This window comes from Antechinus flavipes, chromosome 4, assembly GCF_016432865.1.
Source record: "Antechinus flavipes isolate AdamAnt ecotype Samford, QLD, Australia chromosome 4, AdamAnt_v2, whole genome shotgun sequence".
NCBI classification, from domain to species: Eukaryota; Metazoa; Chordata; class Mammalia; order Dasyuromorphia; family Dasyuridae; genus Antechinus; species Antechinus flavipes.
In genome coordinates this window covers 468,085,213-468,096,206 of record NC_067401.1, presented here as the reverse complement: position 1 = coordinate 468,096,206, position 10,994 = coordinate 468,085,213, and the positions used below count along the sequence as shown (strand labels likewise).

At 51.4% G+C, this 10,994-nt stretch overlaps 1 protein-coding gene across 1 annotated transcript; it reads right to left on the bottom strand.

Annotated features, from left to right (window-relative positions):
* Nucleotides 1–7,657: 7,657 nt before the first annotated feature.
* JUN (Jun proto-oncogene, AP-1 transcription factor subunit) lies at nt 7,658–10,475 on the bottom strand. Its single transcript, XM_051999572.1, has one exon. The coding sequence runs from the start codon at nt 9,519–9,521 to the stop codon at nt 8,469–8,471; it is 1,053 nt and encodes a 350-aa protein (XP_051855532.1). The 5' UTR covers nt 9,522–10,475; the 3' UTR covers nt 7,658–8,468.
* Nucleotides 10,476–10,994: the final 519 nt, after the last annotated feature.

The window sequence follows — 10,994 nt, the reverse complement described above, 5'->3', positions numbered from 1 at the left end:
GCACTTTTGGCCAAACTAACACCCTTCTCTTCCTCCAGAGAACTTCTGGAGCATTCCTGGACACTTAGTCACCGATGGTTTCATTGTGGCCTTTTTTTGTAGCCTTAAACTGCTCTTTCTTACATATTCTGATTCCCTCCTATCCACGGGGGCAAGTCTCTCAGCTGGGTGGGACTCAGTTTCCTCATTTGTAAATGAGGACCCTGGATCCCTCCCTTCCATCCCCAGATCTACCCGCCTAAGCCATGTCCTAGAACCCTCGCAAGAATGGCCTCTGGGCTGCTTTCAAAGTTTACTCAAGCCAGATTCAGCCCCGTCTCTTGAACTCCTTCATGCTCCCTCTGGGGAAGCTCCTTTTTCTAATAGAGATCTCCCTTCCCATCAACACTTCAGCAGGACAGAGAGAAAGGAAGCGACTCCCCAGCCCCACGCTGCTTTGATGAGAGTTTGGACTGCTCGGGCATTTCTTTCTGTGTTACCCATTCTGTTTGAAATCCTGCCCTTCTCTGACTTCACTTCCTAAGTGAGCTGGCAAGAGGCTGGGCCAAACACAATATATCTGCACGATGCAGCGTTTTCAAAGTATTCCCTTGCAAGCACAGCTGGGGAAACAAAACGCTTCTGGGCCCCTCCAAGAACACTGACCATTCTTTCCACGGCCAGGCCCTCAGCCCGGCATGGAAGCCTGTTAGTTTGGATTGCCGGCCTCATGTGCGCTCCTTGGCCCAATCTTGTGGGGTTTCCGGTCCGGGGAACGGCCTGTCAATACCCCAACACGTAGCAGGTGGGGGCTCCGGGGGGCTGCTTCTGGCAGAAGCAGACAAGGGAATCCTTTATGCAAATGTGTGAGGTGCACCACAGAGGGACTTGCAGCACAACTGGGTCTCAATTCAATTGGGTTCAATTCAAAATTTGATTTGATTTGATCCAGAAGCGCTCTGACATCACAGGCCGGGCACTGGCTGGAAACAACATGGGGGGGACTCGTTCAAAGGCAGAGGGGGATGGAATATTGTATATGGGGAACGTCAAGGAAATCAGTTCATCTCCGAGGTAGACGACTCTAGGATTACTGTGAAATCAATCTGGAAAGAGAGTCAGACTGTCAGGGGTTTTAAATAAAACAATATAAAGGACTTTGCTTTATCCTTGAAATAAGAAAGAGCAGCTGAAGCTTATATGATACGGTCAGATTTTTGTTATTGTTTTTTGGCTATTTTATAGGTAACTAGGTGGCTCGGTGGATAGAGGCCTGGAGTCAGGAAAACCTGAGTTCAAATCTAGCCTCAGTTACACACTAGCTGTGTGATCCTGGGAAAGTCACTTTACCCTGTTTGCCTCATCTGTCAAATGAGCAGGAGGAGGAAATGGCAAGCATTCCCATATCTCTGCTGAGAAAACCCTCATGGGGTCATGGATACCACTGAATGATAGCAGATTTGTGCTTTAGGATGGATTGGAGACGGGAGGGACTAGGGGCAATCAGATCAATTAGAAGGCAATACATTCCTGTCGAGTGACGAGGTGGGACTGGGACAGGGAGGCGTTTGTATGAAGGGGGAGATAAAAACGAAGGGGAGAGAATCAGCAGGATTCATAATCTGATTGTCTCCCATCCCTGCCTGTGAGTGTGGATGTGAAGATAAGGCTTTCAAAGATAAGCCCTGGACACTGTTCAGGTTACCCCTCTCTCCTCGGGCCACAGAACTGGGGAGATGGGAAGGCGGTAGTTTGAAATCATATCCTAGGTTGATTGTTGTTGAGAACTTCCAGTGTGAAATCTTGCTCCCCTGGCACATACTACTGTAACTTAATTTATCCTTCTGTAACTTAGACTCTTGAAGATTTGCCTGGAGCATGGAGTTAAGTGACATACCCAGAGTCCTTTGCTACTATGACTCAGAGGAGAAACTAGAATTCTACTGTCCCCGCTGCCTTTAAGTCCAAATCCACTTTGAATATCCATCACTGTCAATTTTCACATGTGGTACTATTCAATTCTGATGACAATCCTGTGAGGGAGACCAGAAGAGGCCGTTGTCTTGGATCTACCGAAGGAAAATAGATGACCAGAGAAGTCCTTGAATTCCCAGAGGTCCGCACAGCAAAGCCCCATGCTTTTTCTATTGCACCACGCTATTTCAGATCAACAGCTTCCCAGGCACGAGACCGAATAGACTGCTCAATAAATCATGGAGCATTTATTAAGAGCCAGCTGTGTGCCAGACATTGGAGAATAAAAAACACAAAATATCCTTTGCTTGCAATCATTTTCACCCGATACATTGAAGAGTAAAAAACACAAAATATCCTTTGCTCAGAATCATTTTCACCCGATATTTTGTGATCAATTAATTAATTGATCAACAAGTATTTATTAAGTAACGATGAGGTACCAGGCCCTGTAAATACAGGGGAAACAATTGGAAGAGTTCTTTCCTTGATGTAGCACACATTCTATCATCCTAGTTACATGCCTCAAAGCAACTTTCACCTGATGCTTTGGAATCAATGATCAGCACACATTTATTAAACACCTGCTATTTACCAGGGCCCGAGGAAGGTGCTGAAGGGTACTGATATTCACCTGGACACGTTTACACCATAGCTTAGCCCTCCAACCTGGTCCCCACCAAAGAGATCGGACAGCATGGAGAGACAGTCCTTTGGTTCATTTGATTGCTAGCTGTCTAAAGCCCAGGCCCAAGGGATTTGCCGTGGTGGGGACCCAGATGTTCACCATATCCTTGTTTGCTAGCTGCCGAGCACATGTTGGCTACAAGCTTCTGATCACCTGAGATCTGTTTGGTTTTTACAGAGCAGTGATTCTCTGTGTCATTACCAGCAGGTTCTTATTTCTCTCTCCCTTCTCATAAAGAAGAATAACATCTGGAATGATTTTTGTCCCACGTCTAATGATGTCCGTGCTATCTTTCCCCAGCCTCACCCTTCAGACTTAGGGCTTCGCTCGGCCCGCTTCGGCTTCATACAATTGCCCATTTGTGTGAGAGCCTAGAGGACAGCACGGTCAGCTGAAAAAAAGGACACTTGAGCTAATGGTTTCCTCCTTGCCTTGGAACGAGGCCGTGGAACCTGCTGGTGGGTCAGGTTTGACCTTCTGGGGTGGTCTCCAAGCACTCTTGGGAACTGCACGGGAAAGAGGCAGCTCGTGGGGGAACGAGCCGGAGGATCTTTGAGAAGAAGAAACTGGGAGAATGGAGGAGGGGAAGAGAGAGAATGATCACCAAGTGGGAATGACCTTAGAGGGGACTTTGTAAAGCTACGTCGGCTGGTGTGTGTTCAACTCATCACGTCTGCCTCTGGTAATCAGTGAGGATCTGTGAAGCTAAAGGTAGGGAAGAGGTATCACCAGGAGCCAGGGAGGGGCAGGAAAACCTTCATACCAAGAGGCAGAGGTGAAGAGGGAGTGCATTCCAGGCACGCTGGCCTGGGAGGAGGGTCTTGTGTTAAAACAGCCAGAAGCTAGTTTGTCTGAATCATAAACCTGGGGAAGGGGGATGATGGAGAGCGAGATAAAAAAGCTAGAAAGGGATTTAAAAACCAGGTACAGAAGCTGTGTTTGATACTAATGAGGAGTCATTCTTGGAGCTGACCGAGTAGGAGTGTGACAGTCAGGTTGCAAGTTAGGAAAATCCCTTTGGCAGCTGGACTGAGAATGGAAACGGACAGGGGAGAGACCTCAGGCAGCCAGGATGACCTTGGAAAAAGTCACTTGTGCCTGGTTTCCTCATTTACAAAACGAGGAGCTTGAACCAGACCAGCAATTCTCAAGTCTCTTGGTCTCAGGAGGGGTTCCTTGAGCCTTAAAAATTATTTAGCTCTCCTGAATAGCTTTTGTTTAAATGGGTTATAGCCATAGATATTTATCAGATTAAACAGGAAAAGGTTTTAGTGTTACTCTAAAAAGAGTTTTATAACTCTTTGGATTCCCCGAAAAGGTTTGGGGCACATATATTGTGGACTGCTGGAAGAAATAAACTCTAAGGTACCTTTCAGCTCTGGGTCGAATCCTGTAACAACCCTATGAAGTAGGCAGTGCAAACGGCATGATCCCCTTTTTATAGGAAAAAAGGAAGGGAACGAGCATTTCTTAAGTGGCTACTGTTTTCCAGGCACTTTACAAATATCATCCATCTGAGAAATGGATACGATTGTTTTCCCATTTTTCAGTTGAGGCAGCAGTTAAAGGCCTTGCCAGGATCGCCTAGATAGAAAGTATCTGATTCAAGATTTGAACTCAGATGTTCCAGGTTCAACCACTGCTCCACACCAGCTGTCTTTTCATTTGGGGAAACTGAGGCTGAGAGGTGAACTAAATGGCCCAAGGTGACCCGGCATTTAAATAGGGCTCTTTCCACCACACCTGGCTGCCCCTCGCTGAGCCCAGACTCTCGGCTTATTAATGATTACCAGACCCATAGATGAGCTCCTTCAAATTCTCCTCCTCCTGATGGAGTGCCCCTTCAGAGAGGAGGCAGATAACCTAGTGGTACGGGTGCCCCTCGGATCGCCGTCCCGGAACTCCCTTCCCCCTCCGCCCCGTGTGCTCATTAGCCGTTCCAGGTATTCACTCTTCATTCCTGTTGGCTTTTATGAAAGAATGTCAGCCATGTGAAGGAGGCATTCCAGGGCCTGAAACAGTCAAGAGCTGGGACTGGAAGGCTGAGTTTCAGAACCTTTTTTTAAACAGGAGTTTAGAACAGATTGGGGAGTGGCGTGACCTTTCAGCATTGCAGAGTTTTGTCTGGGGTTTCGTCTACCTTTGCAGGTAATTAATTGCTCAGCCTGTTTATTTTTCTAGTCCACTCTTGTTTGGTTTCCACAAGCCCCACCCCACGGCGGTAGTATTTGTCCCTCGCCTGACTATTCCTACATATGGTCAAAATCAACTTACCTTCCGGGTTGCTGACATGGGCAAATTTACTGTTGGCAGCCACCGGCAGTCTCGCAGTAACCCTTTGTTTGGGGAATGTTGTTACAATCCAGCGCATCTGATAGTACACGTACTGTCTGCATCCCCGACCGTCAGAGAAACCACCATCGGCCTGTTTGGATTTGGAACCACAACTGGGAAGATTCAGACAAAGGAGGGAGAATTTGGGGGCCATCCCGGGCCTCTTGGAGCCAGCCCCGTGGTTTAGAAAGAAGCTTATGCTGAAGTCAGGAGACATGAGTTCAAACCTTCACTCCCCATTCCCAAAGCCAGCTGCTTGATAAAATGATTTATTGCCTTCTTGTGTCGGGAATGTGATCCTTATTTACAGATGGGGAAATCGAGACCTGGAGATAGGAGGTATCTTGCCTATTTACAAGGTCGGCAGATAGAGGTAGGCAGTGTGGGATAGAGGAAAAAGCTCCAGATTTCATCAGAGGCGTCTAAGTTCAAATCTTGTCGCACCCTCCTTTATAATATTTGCATATTGTCTCTCCCTTTAGCGTATGAGATCTTTGAGGGCAGGGATTATGTTTTTGCTTATCTTGGCATCTCCAGGGTTAGCCCAGTGTCTGAGGAATGATAATTACTTAATAAATGTTTGCTGATTGACTTGTGTGACCTTTGGAAACTCAATTAGCCTGCCTAGGTCTCAGTTTCCTCATTTAAAAAATGAATTGGATTTGGCATTACATAGCCAGTGAGGTCCCTTCTAACTTTAGACCCATAACTCAATATTTCTGGAGTAGCGAGCACATGGGCAGGAGGCCGGCTCCCTTCTCCAGCCTCAGTTTTCTCATCTGTAAAAATCAGTCTTGTCCACATGCCTACCTTATCTATGAGGGCTACTATCCAGGGGAAAATACTTTGTACACCTCAAAGAGATACAGAAATGTTTGTCTGTTGCTATAATGGAAAGGGTCCTAGAGTCAGAACCAGGCAACAGAGGTTGGAAACTTGCTCCCTGACACTTTCCAGTCATGTGATCAGAGCTCTGCTCTCTCTTTCTCTGTCAGAGCCGGTTTGCCCTTATCTGTAAAGTGAGGATGATAACACATTCACCCACCTCCCAAACTCCTTCACAAGGTTTATTGTGCTGCTCTAACCAACCAGTGTATCCCAAGTACCAGCTTGTTTTTCTGTCTCCATTCTATATCACTTTTCCAGTTTGAGATAATCCAAATGAGTTTTGGGGGAAAAAGGACACAGAATCCCCTTTCTTTGTGGTATTTCATGCATCCCCTACCTTACATTTGGTAGCTTTGTGACCCTCTTTGAGTCTGTTTCCTTACCTATAAAATGGGGATAATACTGCATTCAAAAAACAAAAGGATTGGACTCAGTGGCCTTTGAGGTCCCTTTAACTCTACATCTGTGATTCCAGGATCTTCTGGTAATCGAGAAGATCCAATGAGATAAATAAAGCACTTTGCTAACATTCAAGCCCCCTCTGTAGACGGCAGCTCTACTATCTATCTCCCAGCTGACAAAATTTGAGCGGCCCCAACCCCCAAGGCTGAGTTTCAGTTTCCATCCTAATCATCTGTTTGCTCTGTAATTCTCCAGCTTATCTTTCCATGGCTTTCAGATGATTATTGCATATTAGTCCCTCAATAATATAATAGTAAACAAAAGCTAAATGAGAAATTTCATTGTGATCCAGAGGTTTCTTAGGAAACCTCTACGCTACTAGCATATCAAATAGATTTCCCCCAAGATATCACGGGTGCTTGTTTCAGGGAGAAAAAAAACAATTCCCTTGGGTACCAGAATTTGGCCAATTAGGGGAACTGCTGAGATAGCTTTGAAAATGTTGCTTTTAAAATTTATTATAACGAGGTCAGGTGAGCTATGTTCTTAACATGACTTTGGGACACAGCTGGCCTGGCTAAGAGAGCCCTCCCATTCTGGTTTAGGATTAAGCCGTGACCCTTGGCCCTGTCAGTTCCCCTCTCGATGTGCCTCAGTTTCCCTGCAGAAAACGCAGGCCATATTTACAACTACCTCCTTAAGAAGATCCTCCTGAGCCAGGGCCCTGTATATTATAAATTGCCATAGAAAATACTAGTTATTATTGCTGGGATTTATGGGAACCCCTTCACCTCTCGTCTCCAGGTAAGAATTGGCTAGGTGTCTTGGGCGAGTGCCTAATCCTTATCTAGTCGTTATTCAATTAGCAGCTTGAATGAAAAAAAAAATATCAAAGGGAAAGGAAGTCACAATCTCTAAAGGGTTAGTGAATGATTTTATTGTGACAACACAGCATTGTCATAAATATTCATAAGCAAAGATCACTTTTTTTTTTTTTAAACCTAGGGATTATTCAACAAAAAAGAGACGCCGGTTGGAGCAGATCCCCCACCTTCCCCGATCTAGGACCGGGTTGGAGAGGAGCAGCTTTTTTTTGTCCAAGAGCCAATCACGTTAGGAGCTGTACCAGCACATGGCTTTGGATACAATCCTACATTTCAAGGCTGCATCCTTGAAAGCTCCGGAGCTGTCAGTTTCATAAACAATCGGGTGGCGATTCTTGGGGGGAGGGGAGCGAACACTTCGGGACCACTCAACTCATCAGGCCCCTCCCCCTCCCCCTTCCTCGAAGCAGGTAGCACTTTTTCGAAGAGGGAAATTTAGGGAAACTCTGCCCCACCCCCACCCAGGACTACTAAAACTGTACAATGCATAAAAGGGGGGGGGCGTAGAATAGTTTAACATTTTATTGTGTTTTCTTAAATATAATAGATCCTTTCTGGAATTCTCAGAAACAAAAAGCATAAAAAAATTATATACTTTATTACAAAGGGTAAATCTACCCAGAGTGTTCCAAATCTCTTATTTACAAACAATGCTTGGTAGGGCCCAAACGGAACAAGACAAAACATAAAATAACTTACAAAGGCATGAAGCTGTTTATTGACATTAATCAGCTTTCATAAAATAAAAAAAATATATATATACATACACAGTTAACTGAAAGGCAGGCAAGTGGAGTCCACGGTATTCTTTACCCTTCCACCCCCCCTTTTTTTTCCTCTTAAGAAACCTCCCTCCCACCCCCTCCCCCCAGTTTTTTTTTTTTAAGAGTACTACTGAAGCAAACTACAGTCTCTATTGAAGTTTTTTTTTCTTTTTTCTTTTTTCAACCTTTTAATACTGAATGATCATCGAATGTTAGAGGTCCATGCAGTTCTTGGTCAATGGTAAACATGGAGCTGACAGGTTCTGCCCTCCGGGTCCGGCGGGGAGGGTGGGGGTGGGGCCATCCCTTCCGCCGAGTGGTACTGTTTTTGGGGGGCCCGGCCACTCCCGCCCAGCCCGAGGCCGAAAGCTTGGCCAGTCCTGCCCCCACGTGTGCGTGAGGGGGAGGGGGCCGGGAAGGGGGCGGCCCGGGGCTCGACACGGGTCAGTTCGATCTAGGTCTCTCTGACACTTTGCTGTGCGTGTCACCGTCTCGCTCCCAAATGCAACCGACGCGTCAGTCCGACCGAGTCCGTCTCCGGCCTCCCGGGGCCGCTCAAAACGTTTGCAACTGTTGCGTTAACATGAGCTGGCAGCCGCTGTTCACGTGGTTCATGACTTTCTGCTTCAGCTGGGCCACCTGTTCCCTGAGCATGTTGGCGGTGGACGCCAGCTCCGAGTTCTGGGCTTTCAAAGTTTTCACCTTCTCCTCCAGCCGGGCGATGCGCTCCAGTTTCCTTTTCCGGCACTTGGACGCGGCGATGCGGTTCCTCATTCGCTTCCTCTCGGCCTTGATGCGCTCCTGGGACTCCATGTCGATGGGGGACAGAGGCGGGGTCTCTCCGGGCATCTCGGGCACAGTCTGCGGCTCCTCTTTGAGCGCCTGCAGCCGGGGGTGCTGCACGCCCGGCAGCTGCGGGCCCAGGGGAGCCTGCGGGTTGGCCGGCTGCGCCTGCTGCTGCGGGGCCGTGGGCTGCGGGGGGAAAGCCAGGCTGCCGCCTCCGGCGGCCCCGGCCCCCCCGGTGGGGCCGCCGTAAGCGGGCGCGGAGCCCAGCGCGGAGCTGGGGGTGAAGTTGCTCAAGTTCGCGTAGACCGGGGGCTCGCTGTGCAGGCCGCCGAAGCCCCCGGCGCCGCCGCCGCTGCCCGCCAGGGCGGCCACGGGGGGAGCCACCATGCCCGCGGCCACGGAGGCGTTCCCGGGTTGCGCCGCGGCCGCCGGGGGGACGCCGGGCAGAGTGTTTTGGTTGTGCAGCTCGGCCAGGGCGCGCACGAAGCCCTCGGCGAAGCCCTCCTGCTCGTCCGTCACGTTCTTGGGGCACAGGAACTGAGTGGGCGTGGGCGTGGTGGTGATGAGCCCGTTGCTGGACTGGATGATGAGGCGCTCGAGCTCCGGGGAGGCGAGCTTGAGCAGCCCCACGTCGGGCGAGGTCAGCAGGTCTGGGTTCTTGTTGCGCAGGTGGGGCTTGAGGCTGCTCACCGGGTCGGCCAAGTTCAGGGTCAGACTCTGCTTTAGCACCTTGGCGTGGCTGTAGCCGTAGCCGCCGCTCTCGGGCTGCACGAAGGCGTTGAGGGCATCGTCGTAGAAAGTAGTTTCCATCTTTGTAGTCATAGAACAGAGCAGGTCCCCTCCGAGCTGGACGAGCGTGGACGTCGGGCTGTCTGGCTGTCTGTCCGCCCGCCGGCCGCGACTGACAAAGTTAGTAAGGGGAGGAGGCGGGCTTTGGGGCGCGCTCTCGAGTCGGTCTGGGGAGAGCTCGGCACCCCGACTCAGCCAGGGGGTCGCGAGCCTTGCTGGCCCCCCTCCCGGCTCGGCCACGAGGCGCGCTCACTCCGCTCGGGTCCCGCGCGCGCTCCTCGGCTCCGGTTTAAAAAGTGGCGGCGGCGGGGACGGTGCGTCCGGCTGGATGCGTCCCCCTCTCGGCGAGTGGCCGGCGGTTGGGCCAAGCGGGTGACAGCGGCTCTCCCGGGCACGGGCGAGGAAGCCCGGCCGGGGTAGAGGACAGCGAGGACGGGAGGTCAGCCGGAGCCCCCCCAAATTCTAGACCGCGGCGGTCCCCGCCTCCTGCGGGCTGGCAGCGAACGGAGGACCGGCTACTGCGCTCCCGAACGCGGTTCGGCTCAGGGGCCGCAACGGCAGCCCCTAACTCACTCTCCTCTGCTTGCCTGCGGATCGGGGCGGCCGCCCGGCTCTCCCGCTCCGAGAGCGCTCGGCTGGGCTTCGCCAAAAGTTCCCGGCGGGCTCCGAGAACCACTTGTGTCTCTGGGAAAAGTAGCGTGCGGGGCAGCAGCCCCTCGGCCGAGTTGTCCGTGCGCGGCGACGAGAGTGGGGGCACAAGCCTGGGTCCCCCCGAGCTCGAGCTCTTGGGCAGCAGCAAAGAGAAGAGAGCCAGACGGTCCTGGCGGGACGGCTCGGGGCGCCCGCACTGCGCTGCACCGCACTCCCCTGCACAGGCGAGAGTGCTCGGGCCGGACAGAACGGACGAAGGGGGCTGCTCGCGGCTGCCTGGGACCCCTGCCTGTCTGCTGTCTGACTGTCTCGCTCTCTGCCCGTCCCGCGCCGCTCAGGCTTGGGCTCTCTCGGCCACACTCAGTACAACTCTGAGCCCGTCTCCAGCTCGGAGCTCAACACTTATCTGCTACCAGTCACCCCCTAAAAATAGCCCATGATGTCACCCCCGCGCCTTCCCATTGGCCTGCGTCGCCCTCAGGGGGGTGGGCCCGCCCGTCGCCATGGAGACTCCACCCTAGAAGATTCTTCTCCCGGGCCCCGCGGAGGCTCACGGGATGAGGTAATGCTCCGCTGCCCTCCTACAGTCGGGCCCTTCTTTCTCCCCGCGCTCCCCCCTCCTCTCCCCGGCCCGCCCCGGCCCGCCCGGTGCATTGTGGGCTGACGTCTTGGGGTTGGACTGTCTAGTGACGGCGGTCTGGCGGCTCGGGCGGAGGCGGGCTCAAGTTCGAGGTTCGGTGGGGGTGGGGATAGGGAAAGGCGGGAACGCTCCGAGGGTCCGAGGGTCGTTACCCGGCGGGAGGGTGGAGACAACAAAGTTTCAACTGCGTTCTGGTGTCCGAGGATACTGGCGAT